The sequence below is a fragment of the Danio rerio genome, chromosome 7 (assembly GCF_052040795.2).
Source record: "Danio rerio strain M-AB ecotype USA chromosome 7, GRCz13ab, whole genome shotgun sequence".
NCBI classification, from domain to species: domain Eukaryota; kingdom Metazoa; phylum Chordata; class Actinopteri; order Cypriniformes; family Danionidae; genus Danio; species Danio rerio.
Window position 1 is genome coordinate 9234420 of NC_141027.1, and position 24581 is coordinate 9259000.

At 37.1% G+C, this 24581-nt stretch overlaps 2 protein-coding genes across 2 annotated transcripts in view; both read left to right on the top strand.

Moving 5' to 3' along the window:
* pcsk6 (proprotein convertase subtilisin/kexin type 6) overlaps positions 1-24581 on the top strand; it is an 884625-nt gene that overhangs the window by 239546 nt on the left and 620498 nt on the right. The gene's annotated exons all lie outside the window — the stretch shown is intronic.
* The window catches only part of chsy1 (chondroitin sulfate synthase 1), a 182850-nt gene that overhangs the window by 8087 nt on the left and 150182 nt on the right, over positions 1-24581 (top strand). Inside the window, 1 exon segment of the mRNA NM_212678.1 lies at positions 11449-11944. Coding sequence (NP_997843.1) covers positions 11449-11944 — 496 coding nt within the window.

Genomic DNA, 24581 nt, shown 5'->3' on the forward strand with positions numbered 1-24581 from the left:
TCAGTTCATTCATAACAATTTGCTTTTGTATAATGTTATTATTATTAGCAGTATTATTTATTATATCCATATTTATATTTGTTTTATTAAAAACAAGCTTAGATTTGCCCACCTGTCAGGTTTTAGACCATATGGGGCACAGCATGTGTTTTAGGATATAACTCAGGTTTTAGAGCACATTTTGTTATTATTATTCATTTATTCGTTTGCTGGAAATCAGAACTGAATTTAGAAATATTATTGAAACGAATATTTGCGCTTAACAAACAAAATTAATTATTTATAGGCTAATTGGTGTCTGTGCGTAAAGGTTTCCCTATCCAAGAGCGAAAGTGAAAGTGATCCATTATCTCTCATTCTCACGCAGTAGATGCTCTGTTTAACAGTTTTCTGTTAAAAAACTGTCAACTGTTAACTGTTTGTTAGTGAAATGCTCATTTTTTCCACTTAGACTTACTTTGCGTCCTGTAAATTGGCGTGACGCAGCTGGCTCTTAAAGGGAATGGGAGATGAGACTCTGGTTGGTTTATTCTCAAAACACACCTATATCTCATTAAGAAAATAAACTCAACCCTTTTAGACCATGCGACACGGCGCAAAGCAGATTTTCCCATCCTTTAATAAGCAAAAATGCGTTCTGACACGCAAAAATGCGTCCTGAAAGCGTTTGCGCCCTGCGTTTTGCGCTCTGCGCATGGACCGTCAAAATAGAGCCCTTTGTGCTGCTCTATGTCAGTTTCAAATCAGTGGGCCAATCAGAAGAACTCTGAGGCGGGGCAAGATTTGCAAGCTTTTGGTTTTTAGCTTCACATTTCATGAAAACGGTTCAGTTTGACAACATGGCTGAGGAGGATATTTACTTATCATTTAATTATTATTTTAATTATATTTAATGTGTATTTTTAAATAATTAAATACGATATTTTAAAAATCTTCCTGAGCACTGCATCTCACAATTTCAGTTGCGTTCTGTTTGAACAGGCCCTTGAGAGTGAATTTCGTGGTGAATAATACCGAGTTCAGGCTGCATGATTTTAGCTCGGATTTTGACTTGCCAACGTTTTTTGAGAAATCGCAGAAAAATGCCTGAAATCACAGGCAAATCGGTGCTCATGTACGTAAGAGACAATCGCACAGTATGAACTATCAAAGACGCGATCTGAGAGAATCGCAGATGAGTCGCTGATGCCTGTGATATATTTGGCGTGCTAAATATCTGGAGCTGTCGGCGATTCAAATCATGCCGTGTGAATTGAGTTTTGACTGAAAATAACATCAGCGATCACCTCTAGCCAATGAGAGAGCAGCATTCACTAGTGTGTGTGTACCTGCAGGCCAGCGGGAGATTGAGGGAGAAGTTAAAAGCGCTCATTTTAGGTTTATTTAGACCCAAGAAATGGAGGAAAAACTAGTGGAGGTTTGTCTGGAGCACTCTGTCTGTTTCATACAGAAAGTAAAAAAAAAGTTGAGGAGAAATGGCTAATTTTCTTCAAACCCACGTGAGCAAATATGTACATTTTCTACCCCATTAAAGGATTCTTTCTAATTATGTAGTTAATAACAAAAGATATACTACGTGTTTTTGGCTGTGAGACGTAGTTTGGATGAAGTTGTCGGCGATTCTTCCTATAGTAAAGTCATGCAATGTGAATGTCCTTGTCACCGATCCATCTTGCAGTGTAAACAAAGCAGCGCCAAAACGCAAGCCCAGATAGTCATGCAGTGTGAAAACATCTGCGACACGATTACTTTGAAAATCAGTCTGAACTCGGCATACGTTGCATTGATTACTTCGGTAAAGTTTTAAAAAGCCAGTTCCCTCCAAATTTTTTCAATTTTCATTCACACTTGTTCCAAACCTGTTTGAGTTTTCTGTTTTAAGTTACAGTCGCACAATTCATGAAAATGGTTCAATTTGACAACCTAGATGAGGAGGCTATTTATTTATTTGTTTTGTTTTTTGATATATTTAATATATTTTTTTAAATTAATTGAATATAATATTTAAAATATCTTTCTGAGTGCAGTGTCTCGCATCTTTATTTGTGTTCTGTTTGAACGAGCGAATTAGGCTGTGAATAAGTTACGTTGATTACTTCTGCAACATTTTAAAGGGGACAGTTTCCTCCAAAATGTAAATCGTCATGATTTGCTCATTCTCCTTGTTCCAGTCCTGTTTGACTTTCTTCTGTCGAATACAAAAATGTTGGATAAAACTGAATGTGTATTCTGATGCGCTACGGTTCCATTCTGTTTCTGTGTAAATACACACTTGCAAAATATGCGTGACAATTATCCTCACACGTCGTGTCTTTTGGACAGTCTTGCACATGAGTGCTGTGTATTTAGGCCATCTGAACTTTTACACACAGTGCTGCTTAATGTCAGGTTAAAATCAGTGGACTAATAAGGAGAACTCGGAGGCGGGATAAGTTTTTATTTACAGTTGCTTGTTGTTTTTTATTTTATTTTTTATTTTTAGAGGTTTTCACCTTTATTTGACAGGGCAGTAGAGAGAATTGATCGGGAAGAGAGGAGAACAGAGAGAGGGGAAGGATCGGCATAGGACCTCAAGGCGGGAATCGAACTCAGGTTGCCGTGAACACTGGAGTGCATGTGTCGGTGCACTTTCCACCATGCCATTGGCACCAACACAGTTGCATGTTGTTGGCATGAAAGCCTCCTCAGTCCTGTAAATAATTATTTATTTTTATATGTTTTTTACTTATTTAATTTATTATTCATTTTGTAAACATTTGAGCATTGTGTCTCGCATTTTTAGATGTATAGATCAGTTTTAAGGCACCATTGAGTGTGAATTTAGCTATGTTATTTACTTCTATTAAGTTTTAAAGGCATAGTTGAACACAACTGTGAGAGAGCGCAACAGTGTTGGAAAAACAGCTATTGGCTTCCATAGTTTTTCTCCCGAACATTTGTATATTGTATATTGTAGAGCTGCATGATTCTGGATAAAATGAGAATCGCAATTTTATTTATTTATTTATTTATTTATTTTGCCTAAAATAAAGATCACAATTTTCTCACGATTCTGTAGATGTAAAATAAAGGTTATGAGTAGGGTATTATTATTGTTATTCTCAAACGTGTGGTAAAACAGCAATAGGCTTTGTGTAGCTGTACTGTTGGTTAAAATGCTCAATTTTGTATAGACTAGGGGTCCGTTCTTCGTACGTGGATTACTCAGTTAGCTGGATTTGGATATTGATGATTTGACACGATCCAGGATCGTTTCGTTCTTCAAAGCTGATCTGAGAGTTGTTGTCATAGCAACAGTTCTGCTAGGTCAAACCTGATCGGGAGCAGGTTTAATTCATATAAACAGGATTAGATCGGCTCAGTTTAAGCAAAGATAATATAATAGAGAAAGTATTTTCTGAATTCTGATATTTTCTTACAGTAGTAGTTATATACACTTGGGAAAATGGTACATATTTTTTAACTATATATATATATATATATATATATATATATATATATATATATATATATATATATAGGGATGTAACGGTATCAGAATTTCACGGTACGGTAATACCTCGGTATGAATGTCACGGTACGGTATTTATTGAATCATTTACAGGAAAAAAAAACTTTTGAAAATACTCCAAAAAAGTGCCAAAAGTGTCAATGACATACAAATTAGCCATCTATCTGTTAGCTTTGAAACAGGAACTTCAATTTTAATAACAAAAAATTATTAAACCATGTAAAAAAATAAAGGTTCAATTTAGTATTGTTGAAAACTCACCACATTTAACATTTAATCACTCACTTAGATAGAGATGGGTTTAAAGGAAAATTATCATATAACTATAATCTGGTAAAAGCTGGTATCTCTGGGCATTTACAATGTCCCCTGCAACAGAAAAAACCCCTCTCATTTGGGACTGAGGTTTCTGGGACAAGAGGGATATGACTTGGTCCATGTTGACAGCAGTGGGTAACGTTGTGCATTGTCTTTCCCCCACTTGAGAAGACAAACCATGAGTGAGATAGAGGTCTCTTTGCGGTACAAGTCAATGTCTGCATCAATCTGAACAGTGTGCTGTGTTTCTGCAGTCCCCATGACTGTTATTAGTCGTATTCCCCAATTTGCAGGCACGTGCACACATAGGGCTCAACCTGTGCAGTGCACATGCCCTTTTTAGTCTTGGATAGAAAATGCCCTTCCAAAACGATCAAAAGTGCCCCCGCGACGCGACACAACCTCCGTCCAGTCCAGCCCTTCAGTAGGCGCGCGACAACACCTCTCGAGTATGCGCGCTCAACCCCCCCTCGGCGCTTTACAATACGCGCGCCACAACACAGCTGATCAGAACGCGCGCGACAGCACCGCTATTCAGCACGCGCGTGGCGACAACACCCGCTTTAGGTTCGATCATTTCCATCTTTTTTTCATCTCCGCTACTAGCAGCACACTCCATTTCCGCATTACTGGATCTGTAGCGACAACAGACCGCAAAGGATTATGGCCACGCCGGGGCTGATGGGAAATGAAGTTTCAGCTAGCTCCCGTTCGCTTCATTCGCCTGAGCAAATTTTCTCATAAGACCTATAGTTTTACCGAGTCATGCGACTTCGGTAATATCGAAAAAATTTAATATTGCGGTATGACGGTATTTACAATACCGTTACATCCCTAATATATATATATATATATATATATATATATAGTTATATAGTTATAGTCATTAATAAAATAAATTAAGTTATACATATTAATAAAACGTATGCAATCTGCACCCTCGAAATGAAAGTACAAAGACTGCCACCTGGTGGTGCAAAGAGAAAACTTATTGATATGAACTTTTTAGATCGCTTTAGTACAAATTGTGTATAATAGAAATGCACAATATGTGACTTTTTTTAAAGCAATAATACATTTCAGCAGTCATAAACATGTTTTGATAGTTAATATGCCGGTGATTTGATGCTTCACAAAAGTTGCAGACGCCTTTACCAATATGAAAACGCTTTTGTGAACAACCAGTTATTCTTTACACCGATTAAAAAACGGCTACTAAAATAAAGAAAATCTTCTCTAAATGTAGAACTAAATACACTGATTTGCATTTAAATACATGATGAATACTCTTGACGATTGAAAGTGTAAAGCCTGCAGCTCACAACAAATGTGGAAGGTTATTGCATGTCATATTTAACAAACCGTTTCTGCTAATTTAATGTAATTTTGCTCACATGGATAATTGAATATTAATCAGATGATGTCATTACGCTGCTGTGCCGTCAGACAATCGTTGCATTGCTGATCATGATTTCGAGGATCGATAGATCTGTCCTTCACAACACACGCAGCGATCTCAGATCAGTTCATCCAGACATTCTAATCTGATTCGGGAACTCGTTTGAAGAACCAAATTAGCGAGAGATCAGTTATCAAGATTAAAAGATCCAGGATCTGCCAAATAATCTTAGATCATTTAAGCGAGGTACGAAGAACGGACCCCAAGAATGATGGACTTGAACAGATTTGTCCTGGTCATTAATGCTGATGATAATTCTGATGTTGAATTATTGTGTTTGAGACATCTGCTTATAATCTGTCATTTTTGCTTAAAATCTTTCACTGAAGTGATTTTCGTGAATACAGAAGACTGGGTGCGTATTTTAACATTTCGGCGGATTTTGGATACTTTTTGGTCTGGAATCAGTCAGCTACATCTGGCAACACTGTGTGCACTTTCAGTTTCATTTTCACTCGCGCCTGTCTACCAAATTATCACTATGCCACAAACTGAATGTTATTTACAACTTTATTACCTGTTATTCATAGCATATGCAGGTTCTGTTCACTAAAGTAAACCTCATTCAGTAGTAACAGCTGACGGTCAGCTCACGTCATGTGTGATTTATCGGTCGTAAATACATTACACGAAGACAGAAATGACATTTTTTGAGGTGAATTATATCATATAAATACAGCATCATTTTCAACACCATTTGGAGGTGTCCACGTTGCTGAACAACGTATGCAAAACAATGTGAAGACTTGTGCGGCCACCATTGCTTCTCTCCTGAACTTGAAAATATGATTGACAATCGTAGAAATGCTGGATTAAGATTGTCTAGGGGGTCGAATCGAGATCGCAATCTTTTTATGATTTTTGTGCAGCTTTAGTATATTGTTTTATCTTGAAAGAAATTCATGTTAAGAACCACTTGAATGATTAAATGGTGAATTTTTTTGGGGGGAGATTTTTGTGTGAACTGTTCCTTTAATTTATTCTTGTTAAAACAATGTAGACGTCTTCACAAAATTTCTCTTGTTTTTCGATTACACGTTTGCCAAATGCCATTTTAACACGTACTACTAAACTAATGCTTTGTTATTTTGATGGTGGTTGTGTTTACTAAAGTGATTCACAGCAAGGACTTGATCAAGGTTATGCTGAATCATTTATTTCGACTGTCTAAACCTTTTTGCACCGCATGCGTGTCCTATACACACTTGGTTTCCTCAAAGATATCATATTTACTAAGACAATATTCGCTCTGTTAAGTCATAGTAATTGAATGCAGAATCCTCCATCAGTATCTTCCTCTCAATTTGATATGGCACATACAGGTTTACCGCACTATTATTGTAGGAATAGTGTTTGCATGGTCCTTGTGTTAATGCTGTGGTGGTTACCATGGTAATTTGTGCAGGGATGGTGAAGTTGTGCTGATGCAAGCGTTTATGTCATCCGTTTAATCAGCAGTATTTCCTTGGAACAGAGGTTTCTCGAGGTGAATTGCCAGGGCTTAGCCTTGGTGGAAAAAGCCAGAGCATCACAGGAGTGTTTATGACGGACGCTTCTGAATTTCCTACAATTATGTGCTTATAGTTTTATACAGGAGCTGTTTAAAGGGCTTGGCTTTTTAACAAGATGTAAAGTCTTTTGTGCCTCCAGAATGTATTTGAGAAGTCTCTGAATCTGGTATACAATAATGCCCCATTACCACTGAGTGGTACAGTACGGGTCATCTTTATCAGGCTTGGGTTTCCACTGCCAAAAGGGTACCAATGGTGTGTGGTGTATGACAAAGTTTCAGACTACGTCATTCTCACTCGAGGAAATGTCTACGGTAAAGCTGTACAGGTCATTCACATATCATATGAGAACCACTTCTTATTCCTGTACCCCAAGAAATCTGATTGGGGCTCGCTTCTCCCGCGGTACAGCAACGGGAATGCGGTCCTCTAGTTCGTGTTTACCACGTCTCCCTGCTCGTTCGGTCGAAACCTGAAATGCTGCCAAACTGCAGGTCACTTGGTGCGCGACTCGCCATCTTACCTCACCTCTCTGTCTCTCTCCTCCACACTGTCCCGTGATGACAATCACGCATACGCATTTGTAGGCATTAAATAAATAGTATTTCCTTTTTAAGTGCATTGTTTTTTATAACGGTATTGAAACTGACACCGTTGCTATTTTTAGGTCCCGCTGTATACCGTATTACCGCCCAAGCCTACTTTTTGGTATCCTTGACAGTTGAAGCTGATATAAAGCATACCGTATCAAATTGTACCATACCGTACCACTCAGTGGAAACTGGGCAAAAGATCATACAGAACATGTGGTTTATAAGTTCTAATAAACAGCTAATATCTCAATAATACACGTTAATAAGCAACTAGTTAACAGTGAAAATTGGTCCCTAAAGTGTTACAGAATGTATTAATTTTGATTGGGATAACTCTGTTGGGTAGTGAATCATGCATAAAATGTAATAAACAAACTACAAGCACAGATAAATGCAACAAAGCAAAGATAAAAGTGAAATAAACAGTGCATGCATTATGGTTTTTGTATGTAAATTGTAAAAATGACTCTGCAAAGTCAACTCAACATTGCATATCGTTGACTCTTTGATGACTTTTCGTGTGGCTCAAAACGTTACACGCTTTGTGTCAGCCTTTTTAATTTAATAAATTTGTATTTTTGGAGCTTTGGTGTTGCCACCTTTAATAATTATTTAATATCATTACGATGCGACTATTGCGGATGCACACATTGCGATATCAATACTGAAACACTTTATTGTGCAGCTCTACAAACAGCTTCCAAAGTCGATTTTGCACCATAGGTGACCCTTAAAGAAGTGCTGTGTGCTTCTCAGAGGCTTGCGACACTGCATTTCTCTTTTAATGAATTGCATTATTTGATTTGCATGCATAAGCTAAAGTCACTTAGTGCATTTTTCATGCAGCAAAGCTCTTGGCTCTTTGTATTGTTTTGAGCGGTGAATGTCACTCTGACACAGTGTCTTGATTGCAGAAGTGTGCAAGAGGTTAGCACACGTATATCTTTGGATTCCCCCTTTTTTTTTTCTTTAGAGAACAGGAAGTAGGGTTTTGGTAAAATTAGATGCTGGCAAGAAGAGTGGATATTATCTGAGTGAAAACACTGCAGCCTTTCCACGTGCTGACAAGCGGGACCCTGAAGTGCATTTCAGAGACTCGCGCTCGGCTGTCTGGACTGGAATGTTGCAGCGTTAAATCATGTGCATCTCTGAATTGATTTAGTTGCTGTTAGTGTCCTCCTGCAGGGTCACGGATGAATAAAGCGCTATCCATTTTAGCCTGGTGTTGAGCTCTGCATTTAGTAGTTCCATCAGCTTTCTGTTTTAAAACCATATGAATCATCCGTCCTTCCTTTAATATTTCATCTTGCTATTATAACTTCTGTCATTATTCCTACTTCAAAGTCTTCAGTTGCTCTTGTCGGTTTATTCTGCAAACCATGTAACTAGGGTTGTAACAATATACCGGTATGACGGTTTACCACGATTTGAACGTGCACGATTATCATACCATGAACAATTGCATATCAACGGTTTTAACCCTTAAAGACCGAGACAGCCGCCCGCGGCTAAAAATAAGTATTGCTCTTAAATGTTTAATAACTTTTGATCCGCTGATCCGATTCATACAATTCAAAGATTGGCGTAAAGAAGAGAATCTCAGCTTTCCAGCTTTCTCAGCTTTGCTGTATCACATATCATTCGCGGACTTTCAGAGTCTCCGGAATCAGTGCGGTTACGTCATCAACATTTGACAACGCTGATTTGACAAAGAAACGCTCGTCACTGTGTCTCCGGACAAACCAGACATGGTACATTGATGCATTGTCCCTCCTCCATGCCCAGATTGGTTTAAACTCGCTATATCACAAACAATAAGCATAGGTTTCACTTTTGTTTGTGGACCAACACTGAGCTTTTTGAACAACACGGAATGAGAGATAGGCATACATTTATGCGCGGCTAAATAAAACACAAAAAAAAAAAAAAAAAGTTTTGCATGAAATGATTCTCATACTAAGTACTTTTGCATGCACAGCAGCACAGAAACATGACAAAACAGTGACACAGCAAAGACGAACTGCTGCTCTTGCTGTTTTCAAAAGATGCAAATGAAGGTGCAGCTGTTTGTCTGCATTGCACACAACCATATCCAAATCCATATCCACAGACAACCATATCCATGCTGGCACATAAAACCTAAGGATGTTCCATATTGAATCTAGTTTCGTTATGTAACTATTTATAGTATAGTAAATATTTATATCTATTTTTTTACTGAGGATTTGCACCATGTTTATTTGGACTTTGACACATTATTTATTATTTTTTTATTTGTTGATTGTACAAGTGGACACATTCTCTCACCTCAGCGGTCAAGATTAAGTCCTGAAAATCTCAACATGCTTACATTTCTTCATCACAACCTAGACTGAAAAAACAACGCTTTAAATACATGTTTACAGCCATAAACTTGGTGTTGCACTTTTGGTCTCCCATTTATCCTGCTTATAAGGAAGGACAGTTTAAGTTTATTTTTGTCTAATCTTAAAAGACCCTGCTTGTTTATTCCTTCTAATTTAATTTATTAAAATGGGAGATTTTTCAGTTTATTTTTATAAAAGACTTCTATAGTTCTATTAAAATGGTTCTTTCAAAAGTTTGTTGAAATAAAACCTTTGTTCAGTCAGAAAACGTGTTCTTATTCTTTTCAGGGTCTTTGCTATGAGAATTACTATTTAATACCGTATACCGCGTAACCGTCAAACCGTGGTATTGTTTTAGACGATTATCATACCGTAAAAAATTCATACCGTTACAACCCTACATGTAACTAAAGTTTGCTTGTTTGTTTTTAATGATCATTAACTGTTTCCATCCACCGGTTTTATGCTCACTTTTAAATATTGCATAGAAATGCTTGATTGAAACAGACAGATGTGCACAACTGAGTTGGATAAACTTTTTATCTGATAAGAAAAAAAAACGCACAAACAATGTTAGAAACAAATTTACTGACAAGTCATTGTCTTGTCATTAAAAAAAAAAAAAAAGAAAGAAAAAATATATATGTACATGTTTATATATGTATATACAGTTGAGGTTATCAGCCCCTCTTTGAAATTATTTTTAAATATATCCCAAATGATGTTAAACAGAGCAATGAAATATTCATAATATTGTTTTCTTCTGGAGAAAGTCTCTTTTGTTTTATTTCGGCTAGAATAAAAGCAGTTTTTAAACTTTTTAAAGGCCATTTTAAGGACAGTATTATTAGCCCCTTTAAGTTAATTTTTTTCTCGACTGTCTGCAGAACAAACCATCGTTATACAATAACTATCCTAATTACCCTAACCTGCCTAGTTAACCTAATTAACCTAGTTAAGCCTTTAAATGTCACTTTAAGCTGTAGAGAAGTGTCTTGAAGAATATCTAGTCAAATATTATTTACTGTCATCATGGCAAAGATAAAATAAATCAGTTATTAGGGATGAGTTATTAAAACTATTATGATTAGAAATGTGTTGAAACAATCTTTCCATTTAACAGCTAATGTGACATGGGGGCGTGGCAGCATCGACGATTCTATTTTTTGATTCGATAATCGAAGTTGAGTATAAATTTCGATCAATGTAGATTAAAAATCGAAATCGTGACACCCTTAGTCAGGACCTCAGTTTAATGTCTTATCTGAAAGATGGCACCCATTGACAGTATGGTGTCCTCTTCACTATACTGAGGCGTTCGGTCTCACACAGATTGGGTTGAGCTCCCCCTGCTGGCCTCACTAATACCATTTCCAAGAGCAACCTAGCTTTCCCATGTGGTCTCCAATCCAGGTACTAACCAGGTTCAGCCCTGCTTGGCTTCAGTGAGGAACCGGTCTTGGGCTGCAGGGTGTTTTGGCTGTGGCATGTAATAATGCTCACAAACATATTTTCTACATGTTTAATTTTTTGCATGCCTATTTTCTTAAGTACTTTACGTTTTTATTAATATACTTTAAGCCTTATTTGGATTCAGTTTGGACAGCGAGTTTCATCATACAGGGAACCTGTTTCTTACTGTGCATATGACAATAAATACTGTAAATCTATGAATTTCTCCTCTTTCCAGGACCTGGGCCAAGACCATCCCGGGCAAGGTGGAGTTTTTCTCCAGTGAGGGCTCTGACACCACCATCCCCATCCCCATTGTGGCTCTGCAGAACGTGGATGACTCGTACCCTCCGCAGAAGAAGTCCTTCATGATGCTCAAATACATGCATGACCACTATTTGGACCAGTTCGAGTGGTTCATGCGAGCCGACGACGACGTCTACATCAAAAGCGAAAAGCTGGAGAGTTTCCTAAGGAGTCTCAACAGCAGCGAGGCCATCTTTCTGGGCCAGACGGGCATGGGAGCCCGCGACGAACTGGGCAAACTGGCGCTGGAGCCGGGGGAGAACTTCTGCATGGGCGGCCCTGGTGTTATCATGAGCCGCGAGGTGCTGCGCAGGATGGTTCCCCACATCCGCCAGTGCCTGCAGGAGATGTACACCACCCATGAGGACGTGGAGGTGGGCCGCTGCGTGCGCAGATTCGCCGGAGTGCAGTGCGTCTGGTCCTATGAGGTAAGGGCAGATTGAGTTTTGCTTTGTTTTTTGGGCGTAACGTAGGGCTGCACAATATATGGTTTTGTATTCACATCACAATATGTTTAAATTACAATGTCAGGTTTTTTCCGATATTGTGCAGCCCTAGCGTAATTAGCATTACACCTGTTTTTTTGGTACAGTCTTGCGTAATTACAGGGCCAACCTGAGGTGATCATGTGACCACAGATAGAGCCTTGACATAATTATTAGTGTGGTTTAGTTCCTGCAGCTCAGGCTCAAGCTTTATAATGCATATTGTTCGCAAAATCTGCCTCTTCATTGAACTCTCAGGGCTGCAATTTTCGGGGTACTGAAATTATAGGTTGGAAGCGAAGTGGAGAATGGCTGCGCTCTTTGCACCATCAAAACTGCTTGACGGCTTTGATCCTTCAAAGGTTTTTTCCCCCCCCCCGATACCTGAGCAGGTTTTCCTGGACAATAGTAGAACGAATGCCAGAGACTGTTGCTGTAGATTAGCTGTTTTTTCAGAGCTGTAATGGAGTGACTCAAAGGATGTGAAGCGCTGGACGATGGCTCCTTGAAAGGGTAACCTCTGACCTCAGAGAGATGAATCATCGTCATCATCCTCTTGCCAATAGATGAAGTTGATGATCATGTACTGTTATGTGCCATTCATCCATTTATCTTGTCTTTCTGTGAGCGGCTGAGAGCTTTTGAAGACGTCAGAATCAATATTATTTCATAGAAATCACAATATTTTTTCCCCACAAAGATATTTAAAGGTCTAGTTTACCAATAAAAGACACTATCCTGTTCATTTGCTTGAGTAAAGTAACAGGAAATGTTTTCTTTTTCTTTTTTTCTTTTTTTATTATTTTTTTTAATTGTATGCCCATATTCACAAAACATTAACATCAAAATGTTTTAACATATTAAAGAGAATGTACAGTCTTGAGAGTGAAAGTAACAGATAAATTAATGTAAATAAAATAAAATAAATAGGTGAAAAATAATTAAAAGTACAACTACATCATCTTAGAGTAGTCTTTAAGTGTAGGTTATAACAAAAAGTGTAAATGAATGTCAAGGATGTTGTGATAATTTAAGAGAGCTCTTTTATGTACTCCCAAAGGGGAGTCATTTGCTTATTTTTAAGCCCTGACAGCGTTCAGAGTATTCAGACACAAGAAATGTTACCATTTGTAACTTTAATGAACAATGCTTTTATTGAGCATTTATACAGTGAAGACTTTTGCAGTGTTATATTTCATTTTATTATTCAAATACTGTACCTGAATTTATGAATGTCTCCAATAGATCTACAGAGTAGGATTAATGCGTCCTGAAGTAAAGTGAAACGGCTGTACGTCGTGTTTGCTGGCCTCTCGCATCACACGCCAGTCAGCCAGTCTGTCAGCACATAACCTTAAAGGGTTAAACTACTGACAAACAGCACTACTACGAATACAGAAAACTGACTGCCTGACACCATAAATCAATGTTTGTTTCATTTTTACTACTACTAGCTGGGCTTCCAGCTAACTCTACCAAGCCTCTTCAGCTGCTCCAGAATGCAGCAGCACGAGTGGTCTTCAATGAACCTAAACGAGCACATGTCACTCCGCTGCTAGTCCATTTGCACTGGCTGCCAGTTGCTGCTCGCATCAAATTCAAAGCTCTGATGTTTGCCTACAAAGTGACTTCTGGCTTTGCTCCTTCTTATCTGCTCTCACTTCTGCAGATCTATGTGCCCTCCAGAAACTTGCGTTCTGTGAATGAACGTCGCCTCGTGGTTCCATCCCAAAGAGGGAAGAAATCACTTTCCCGAACGCTCACGCTCAATCTGCCCAGTTGGTGGAATGAACTCCCTAACTGCATCAGAACAGCAGAGTCACTCGCTACTTTCAAGAAACGACTAAAAACCCAACTATTTAGTCTCCACTTCACTTTCTAATCTGCAATTGCCTCTCTGAATATCACACTAACTGTACCAAAAAAAAAAAAAAAAAATAATAATATATATATATATATATATATATATATATATATATATATATATATATATATATATATATATACTAATAATACTAATACCTCCCTTCTTAGACTTTACAGACCTGAAACTTGCCTATAGCACTTATTCATTGTTGCTCTTATAGTTGTGTAAATTGCTTCCTTGTCCTCATTTGTAAGTCGCTTTGGATAAAAGCGTCTGCTAAATGACTAAATGTAAATGTAATGTAAATTTTTATCTTTGCTTTTAATACATTTTTTTTGACATTTGAATGATTCGCTTCCCTACAGAATTGATCCAATCAATCTAAATGAATGAATTCTTTCTAAGTAGCTGCTTTCAAGTCATCTGATGAAATTCTGTTTATATCGTATCATCTGCTGAAATGGGTTATCGCCATATTTATGGCAGACAAAGTATCCCAGATTTTCTTAATATAGTAATTTGTGTAGGCGACGCAGTGGCGCAGTGGGTAGCACGTTCGCCTCACAGCAAGAAGGTCGCTGGTTCGATCCTCGGCTCAGTTGGCGTTTCTGTGTGGAGTTTGCATGTTCTCCCTGAGTTTGTGTGGGTTTCCTCTGGGTGCTCCGGTTTCCCCCACAGTCCAAAACATGCGGTACAGGTGAATTGGGTAGGCTAAATTGTCCGTTGTGTGTGTGTGTGTGTGTGTGTATGTTTCCCAGAGATGGGTTGCGGCTGGAAGGTCATCTGCTGCGTAAAGAAAAAAACTTGGTGGATAAGTTGGCGGTTCATTCCGCTGTGGTGACCCCGGATTAATAAAGGGACTAAGCCGACAAGAAAATGAATGAGTAATTTGTGTAATAGTGTAAAAAATACAGTATTACATTATTAAAAACATTGTTTGGCACCAAAATGTCACGATCCTGAAAAGTTTTCATGCAAAAATACGACCTAATAACTAGATTTTGTGGGGAAATGTGAGCTGGACGTATTTCTCCTGAATCATCAGGTGTTTATGATGGAAAATAGAAAAGGAAATGGGAGCAGATTATCGGTGTGGGTCTTTCTGTTCCAGTTCTGTTTTATCTGGATTTCCTCTTTTCATTGGAGTTCAGGTAGATGACATGAAGCCTCTCTTTCCCCTTTTCTGCTCCTTTTGAGAGAATCTCATTTTTTCTCTGTGAAATCTTCAGAGGCCTCTGCGTATGGTTTAGTCTACCAAGCCCATCCGTCAAGGCAAGATTTCCTCTTTTCCATCTGCAGCAGATGAAGGAGCCACATGCGCCATTCGTCACCGTAAATGTGACATCGCTTTTCACAAATTTTGCAAAACGGAAAAATTAAAGGGTTGGAAAGTTATCAGAGGTGCTCCATGAATCTTTTTTTGGGGGCTTGTGGAATTGGAACCTCTGAGTCTTTTACGGGTGTCCCGCGTGACTGGGGCTGCTGGGATTTTAATGCGCATTTGATGTGTGCTTTAATTACAGCCGTGCAGGATTAGTTGGAGACGGCACAGCTGGGCAACCTGCTATTAATGTGGCAGCATTTTGCCTCTAGCTCTTTATGGAAACGGCCGAGACCTACTGCGCTGCAAGTCTCCACGGGCCTCAGAAAGTGACCTCCAAACGGCAGCCTTAAATACTGATATTATTATTAAGCGCCTTTTGTTTGTTTGCAGTCGATTTTGTCTGCGTCTCATCTGACCTTCACTTTGTTTGTTGCTAGAAGGGATGCAGCTGAAGTTGTTGTTTATTATTTATTTAATTACCCATTAAATAGTATTTTATTAACGTCTACCCCTATGCCAACCATTACATTAGTGTACAAAAAACGTCTTTTTACTGAGTATTATTCATATTATTTATTATTTTTTTGTATTTTATTAACACCTCCTTCTCCCAAAGCATCACAATAATGTAAAAACAGTAATTATACACAGTATTATTCATATTATTTATAAAATTAGCCATTAAACTATTTTTTTATAGCCCCTTTCACACATACAGACCTTTCCGGAAAATTACCGTCAATTTTCAAGAGAAGTTGTAACATTACCGGCAATTTGGCGGAAAGCTGCGCTGTGTGAATGCAGAAGGAAGATTGCCGGAAAGAACACGCACACGTCTAGAACGTGCTGACGTGAGACGTCTGCTTTAGCCAATCAGAACAGTCAGACGCATATACGTCTGCGCGGTTTATGAGAATAAAAGCCTTTGAATATTTTTCCAGACACATTTAGCTGCTAGAAGTTAGTCAGATCACGTTTATATGTTCTTCTTAATGCCAACTGTGTGAATAATTATCGATAAGATGCTTATGATAAGCCGTTGTTTGTTTACCTTTAAGCTTTGCGTGTGCCTGTGAAACAGCCTGTGAGCACCAGCACACACATATTACGAACATCTCGAAATGCGAATGTGATCCTCCATATGTTTTCATCAAAGTTGTTCACAATATTGATCATCCACAGAGTTTGTAATTTAGTCAAATGTTTACAAATACAAGCGCAGCCGTTTAAAGCTCATTTGTGGTAAATGATGTCAAAATTTACCGGTATTTTGAAATGGATGTGTGAACAGTCTTTTCCGGAAAAATTCCGTAACGTCCTCGCCTGTGTGAACAGCGAAAGTTGTTCCGGAAATTTTCCAGATATTTACCGGTATCACTGTGTGAAAGGGGCTATTGTCTACCCTGACCCCAATCATTACAGTAATGTAAAAACAGTAATTATACAGATTATTGTTCATATTAGTTAATAATTACCCTTTAAATTGTATTTTATTAACATGTACCCCTAAACCCCACCCCTTTATACTGTATATAATAAGATGTATATAATAAGAAGTATATAATAATGTTTACTTTCACAATCCTGAAAGAGTGAAGCTCTTTAATATTTGTTGCTCATCATTGAGAAATGGTGATTTGCTGCTTAAGAAATGTTTCCATTATTCTCTAAGTTTTTCTGTGTCTGTGTAAACCATGAAGTACACATTTCCTTTTTTCCAGCATTACTCAATGCACAGGCATTTTTTTTTTTTACAACAGAAGTCGTTTATAACATTTATAAATAGCACTTCTGATCAACTTAATACGTCCTTGCTGAATAAAAGTTGGATAATCCCAAACTGTTGAAGTCCCTCAGGAAATCCTTAAAAATTGTATTAGTACTTAAAGATGGGATGATGGTTCAGTTTTTTACTTTTTATTTTTCTCTTTTTCTTACCTCTATCTATATATTGATTTATTTACTTATGTCAATTTAAGCGTAATTATAAATTATTTAATGTAGTTGTAATATTAATGTTGTATTTATTTATTTGGTAAATGCTTAGTAAAGACTTTGCTATTATTATTTATGATTTCCTTTTGAAAAACATTTGGACTTTTATAGAGTTATATTTGCTTTTTTATTATAAAAATAGTTTTAGGGAAAAATTAAGTGCAAATTAATAAAATATTTCAAATTAAAAAAGTTTATTAAAAAAAATAATGTCAATGATTATAAGTTTTGTTCTGTTAAGCAAAATGAATGAGTGCAATACCTGACACATCTAAGTTTTAGGAACAATAAATAATAACTTGACTTCTAGTTGATCATTTGGTATCAGAAGTGGCTATTATGAAGGGCAAATACCTCTAGATTACACTTATTTTACCACAATAAAATATGATCATGCCTTGATTTTTAATGATTTTATTAGAACAGTAAGCTCTGACTCTGCTTAGACAAAAGTCTTGACACTTACCAGAAATAATGTCCAGTATAGAATCATCATAAGCTTGGAGGACTGCATCCATACATCTCTGCAATGACTCAAATCACTGATTAATAAAGTCATCTGGAATGACAAAGAAAGCGTTCTTGCAGGACTCCCAGAGTTCATCAGGATTTTTTGGATTCATCTTCAATGCCTCCTCCATCTTACCCCAGACATGCTCAATAATGTTCATATCTGGTGACTGGACTAGCCAATCCTGGAGCACCTTGACCTTCTTTGCTTTCAGGAGCTTTGATGTGGAGGCTGAAGTATGAGCAGGAGCGCTATCCTGCTGAAGAATTTGCCCTCTCCTGTGGTTTGTAATGTAATGGGCAGCACAAATGTCTTGATACCTCAGGCTGTTGATGTGTCCATCCACTCTACAGATCTTTCGCACATCCCCATACTGAATGTAACCCCTAACCATGATTTTTCCTTCACCAAACTTGACTGATTCCTGTGAAATCCATGCTGGTTCCAGTAGATCTTCTGCAGTTTTTGTGATGATTGAGATGCAGCTCAACAGATGATTTATTGGAAGACTTTTGTCAGGTGTTGTGGTATAGTTTTTGCAATGCAAACATTCTATAATCCATGACATAATTGTTTTAATTAAATTGTTTTGATTTGCAATCTTTTATTTTTTGATTATTATGCGCACTCGTAAATAAAGGTACGTGAGCTTTCACTGGGGTGGTACCTTTTCGAAAGGTACAAATTTGTAGCTACGAGGTCCATATTAATACCTCAAGACTACATATTAGTACCTAAAAGTACAAAAGTGTTCCACTCAAAATAATTAGGTACTAATATAGGTACCAATATGGACCCTTAAAGTACAAACGTGTACCTTTTGAAAAGGTTCCACGCCAGTGAACGCTCGCATACCTTTATTTCTGAGAGTAAACGTTTTCCCTAAAGCCAAATATTTTGATTGAATAAGAAACCAATCTAACTCCATATACTACAACCCCTTGCACATTTTTTGTAAATCTTGCCTCTGATTATATCTCTGAAAGCACGTTGTACGTTCATCTTTGTAACGACAACAACAAAGAAATCCTTAAAAGTCAATTTTTCCAAGCTTAGACCGTAGCCTGCGTTTTTGTTCAGCAGGGCTGTTTCTGCTAATCCTTACAGCAATTATATTGTCACAGATGTTCCCTCTGAACGACGTGTGGGACTTCAGCTCACAAATTACAACCGAAAGAAGAGCCGTCTTTAGTTATCCCAAACAAATGTGCCAATTAGGAGCGTTGTAAAGTGCTAGTTTGCGCCATTGAAAACCGAGAACAGCCTTCGGCAAGAACAATGCAAGACGTTTCTCGCACCTTGCGTCCAACAGCGTTTTTGTCTCCCGTCACATGACTCTCAGTGATCGTTCACATTCTGATTGATATTGACAAGCCGTTCTTTAGCTGTTATTTAGTTGTCAGCCCATCTGTTTGTTCTGAAAACAGCCGTAAATGGCGAATACAAAGAAAGGAAAGCTGAAAGCCAATATTGAGCTCTGCATTTTCCCCCCATCTACGCTGTGATTTATGACTCCTGTGTCTCTGAAGTGTCAGTGTTTTCATTTGGTCTGTTGCTGCTCTCTTCGGAATGGTCTCAAAATTGTGGATGGTAAAGCCAAGGATGTTTTAGAGAATAATAAAATGGGGAACTTAATACCTTTATTGATTAGGGAATGCACTGGATTGATCAAAAGTGTCAGTAAAGAGATTTCTGTGTGAAATAAATGCAGTTCTTTGAAATGTTGTATTCATCAAAAGAATGTTCAGTATGTTAGTCTTAAGGATAAATAAGCTAGTGTGGTACAAAACAATTAATGCATTTAGAAGATTATGAAACTGATATAAACATGTAAAGCTTGGAGTTTGTCACTTCAATCTAAATGGATCAACATTTTTTTTTTTTTTACATCGTCATATACTTCAGTTTCTCATCAAATCTTCTGACCAATCAAATGCTCTCTAATATATGACATGCCCCGCCCCTTTTAAGACACTTCTTATTTACTTCTCATTTGATGCGCATGAGCTCAACCTTTCTCACTGTCAGAGATGAGATGAAAGGAAACGCAATTGGCTGTTTTTTTTGGAGGGGAGGGGCTACTATATGTACTATAGGTAATTTGAAGAAATAAAACAGACTGTGCAATTGACCAACTGAAGGCTTTTTTTCAATTTGTTCATGAAAATTTGCATTTGAATAATGTTATTATTATTATTAGCAGTATTATTTATTATATGCATATTTATATTTGTTTTAATAAAAACAAGCTTAGATTTGTCCTCCTGTCGGGTTTTAGTCATGTCTGCATCATCATATTGGGCATAAGAACAGGATGTGTGTGGATATAACACAGGTTTTTGAACACACTTCGTTATTATTGTTAATTTATTCGTTTGCTGAAAATTAGAACTGAATTTAGAAATAGTTTTAGACACAAATCTTTGCTCTTAAAGGAAATAAAACATGTAGGCTAATGGATGTCTTCAGTGGAGTGAGTTTCCACAATTTCCTTACTCCACCAAAGTAAAGAAGTAAAGAGTAAAAGTAAAGTAAAGAGGAAGAGGCCGAATAGAGGAGGCTCGTTCTTTATCCTTGCGCTGCAGATGCTCTGTTTACCTGTCTTCTCATTACTGAAGCGTTCAGTTTTTCCACTTACAAAGTCCACCTTGTAAATAGCAAATGCGCCCCGGCCCGATTCAACTGACTCTTAAAGAGAATGGGAAATGAGACTCTGATTGGTTTAGTGTACGTTATGCTCAAAACACAAAGAGAATAAGCACAACTATGCGCCTTAAAATAGCAAAAAGTGGATTCCGACAGGCCCTTGATGTTTTTGTGCAATGCATCTAGATCATTAAAATAAAGCCATAAATGTTTGTATTAAAATTAATTGAATCTGAAAATATAGTTTACCTGTTTATTTAATGATATTACATAAGTTAGTTAAAAACAACCAATAAAAACGATGTTTTTCTGGGGATATGTATAAGAACTTTATTATCGAAACACTCAACATTATTGCATATTTTCCAAGTAACATGCAGCCCTAATTGTGATTTACAACATTGACCAAATAATCGTGATTATGATTTTATTTTTACCCATAATTAAGTATCCCTAAGTCCTTAAACTGTTAGAAATCTCGCTCCAGGGAAATAATATATACAGTTAAATTATAATATATAGTCAAAATTATTACTGCATCTGATTTTTTTTTCTTTTTCTAATATTTCCCAAATGATGCTTAACAGAGCAAGAACTTTTTTCTCAGTATATCTGAATTTTATTTTTCTTCTGGAGAAAGTCTTATTTGTTTTATTTCGGCTAGAATAAAAGCAGGTTTTATTTTTTAAAAACCATTTTAAGGTCAAAATCTTTTGCCTCTTTAAGCTAGATTTTATTTTGATTGTCTACAGAACAAACCATCCTTATGCAATAACTTGCCTAATTACCCTAATTAACCTAGTTAAGTGTTTAAATGTAACTTTAGACTGAACGCTAGTGTCTTGACAAATATCTAGTCAAAAATGATTTACTGTCATCATAACAAAGATAAAATAAATCAGTTATTAAAAAAGAGTCATTAAAAACTATTATGTTTATAAATGTGTTGAAGAAATCTTCTCTCCGTCAAACAAAAATTGGGGAAAATGATTCAGGTGGGCTAATAATTCTGACTTCAACTGTAAGTTAAAATAAGTAAGGCTGATTTGGTTTAACTTAAAAATTGAAGACAATCATTTAATCTTCACGGTGTGTTGAAATGTCTCAGATGCGACTCCTCTGGCCTCCAGCTAAAGCCTGCAGTCATTTGTAGATTTCTCCGCATGCTGGCGTTGTGCCTCGTCTTATCTGGTTCCGTTTCCCGTGTAATGATAATTACATCTCTCTGTGCGCTTTCAGTCCCGGATGCTCTCACGTATGATTCAGCTCTACGTGCGAATTCATCAGGCCAGAAGTGAAACTTGTCTTGTCAAACACTCATTTTCATGCATCACATCTGGTGTGTCAATGTTAGCGTTACCACAGATAAGTGTCAGGAAGGTTGGCTGTGCTGTGTATGTTCCCGTGGTGTTGATTTTGTAATTATCTTAAGGGCTGTGCGATGCATATTTGGTGTACATGATGGTATAGTAGCTGTTGAGTTAACATTGCATGAGCTCGCATCATTGAGGGTGTCACTCACTTTGGGAAAACAAACAACATTTCGTGAGAGTTCAGAAGCGTTGAATGAGTGGTGGAACTCAGGAATGAAGTTACGTGTGTCTAAAATATGAATTTATTGCATTGTGTTTATGTTTAGGGCGGCCTGGTGGCTCAGTGGTTAGCACTGTCGCCTCACATCAAGAATGTAGCTGGTTTAAGTCCTGTCTGGGCCGGTTGACATTTCTGTGTGGAGTTTGCATGTTCTCCCCGTGTTTGTGTGGGTTTCCTCTGGGTGCTCCAATTTCCCCCACAATCCAAAGACATGCGCTATAGGTGAATTGAATGAATTTAATTGGCTGTACTGTATGAGTATGTGTGAATGCTAGTGTGTATGGGCGTGAACCAGTACTGGGTTTGTATCTGAAGGGCATCCGCTGCATAAAATGTATCCCGGAATAGTTGTTGGTTCATTTCCTGATAAATAAGGGATTAAGCTAAAGGAAAATGAATGAATGAATGTTTGTTTGTTTGTTTATAAGATGTGATGTAGATATAGAACATCATGCTCAAATGTTGACATTTATGAATTTATAAGTCATGATCACAAATGAATTGGTTTAATGGAACAGTTAAAACAACTGTACAAAAGCACGCACATCTCTCTTAATTGGGTGCTCAGCCAAAACCGCAAAAGGTGCAAATTAAATGTAAATCAAAGGCGGCAACACCAAGGCTCCAAAAATACAAATTTATTAAATTAAAAAGGCTGACACAAAGCGTGTAACGTTTCGAGCCACCCGGCTCTTCATCAGACATGCCATTGATTTACATTTAATGGAACAGTTCCATATTAATTTTCTGTTTGTTAGATGACATTATAGACCATATATTGAATTTGAATTCATTGAATGGGATAGCCCCTTGAGATGAACCTAATTTTCGAGGTGGTCCCTAAGAAGTTAATAAATCAAACAGAGTATAACAGGTCATAACAAACATACAACTAACAAAACAAACAAATGAGCAGCACACTCCACCTGAATCACATCCCTCAGTCTATAGCCTAAATAAACAAAACATTTAATCAAACGTACAAAAAATTTGATATACAAATAAATATAAAACATTTAAAGTAGAACCAAAATTAATAACTCTTCCACAAATACGCAAATATTGTTTTGTTTTGCTTCTGTTGCATCAGTTTGTTGCCAACTATCAAGTACATGAAATATTAGACCTCGTAACTGCAGCAATTCTCATTTTTGTTGTTGTTTTTAACAAAAGATTGATAAATTTGTCAGCTTTTTCACCCCTGATGAGTTTGCATCCCTGCATGATTAAAGCACATTTATATGTAAATAATTAAATGTACAATTAAATTTAAAGCTATTACTAATATCAAAGTCAAAAGTCAAAGTCAGTTTAGCCACATGTACAGGACATATAAAGAATCGAAATTACGTTACACTCAATGCTGATTTATACTTCTGCGTCAAGTGCATGCATATACCTCTCAAAAAACGTAACTACATGTCGCAACGACTCGTAGCGTAAGCTCTGTGATTGGTCGGCTTGGTAGCGCTGACGAGTCTGGGCGGGATCGATAGCTGCGCGAGCCCGATGGAGCGATTGTTTACAAGTGTGGAGTCTCGTGAAGGAGCTCCGAATGGAAAGTTTTGTTTTGTGTTTACCTCATAGTTAAAGTTGTTGCACCTCCGCCGGTTCCTGCCTCAAAATGAGCGAGTTTGAGCCACTTGTACATTCAGGAAGTGTTCAGAAAAAACAAAACACCAGCGAAGCGACTCGACACAGAGGAACATTAACACCTCACTGCAAACTTGCGTTTCGGAAGTGTTAATGCAAAACAACAGAAACAGCATGCAGAATAAATGCACAGCTACGTGCCGTGGGTTAAGCCCTCACTTGACGCAGAAGTATAATCCAGGCTTTAGAGCCTTGGTGCCTAACATATAATATTAATACAAAAAGTAGAGTTTTAAGAAAGAATTTACAATAAATACAATTATACATAATGTAATCTAAAAATTTGTAAACAATACAATACAATGTCATTAAGGGCATATGGCAATGAGTGCAAACCAGAGTTCGAACAATATATAGTGCAAAAAGGCTTGTAAACATGATAATTATGATAAAAAATTTAATGTCTACTATACACTATTTGACAATTGAATATGTTAAACTATTTGACAATCAAATAGAAGAATAAATAATCATTTAGAAAAAAATATTTTGGCAACAAAAGAAAATGGACTCAAATCGTTCATTGCTTCAGATGTGACTTTGTCTTACAGCTGATTAGTCCAGTTTTGGTTTTGCGAACTCTAACCGAGAATTAATCTTGCTCTGCATCAGCTTATCTGTAATTTACCATGGCAACAAAACCAGATAATGCTAGAAGGGATACAGCTGTGGCCGTAAGTTATTCATATTATTTTTTATATTACCCACATATTGTATTTTATTAACATCTACCCTCACCCCAACCCTAAGCCCAGCCAACACTGTAATATAAAGACAGTAATTATACTGAGAATTATTCATATTATCAAATAAATAACCCATTAAATTGTATTTTATTATCATCTACCCTAAACCCAACCCTCACAGTAATATGAAAACAGTAAATGTAGTGAGAATTATTTGTGTTGTTAATTAAATCACATATTAAATTTTATTTTATGAATTTTTTTTTACTTTTTTTTTTTTAATTTTAGATGCTTTACAGTGTGCT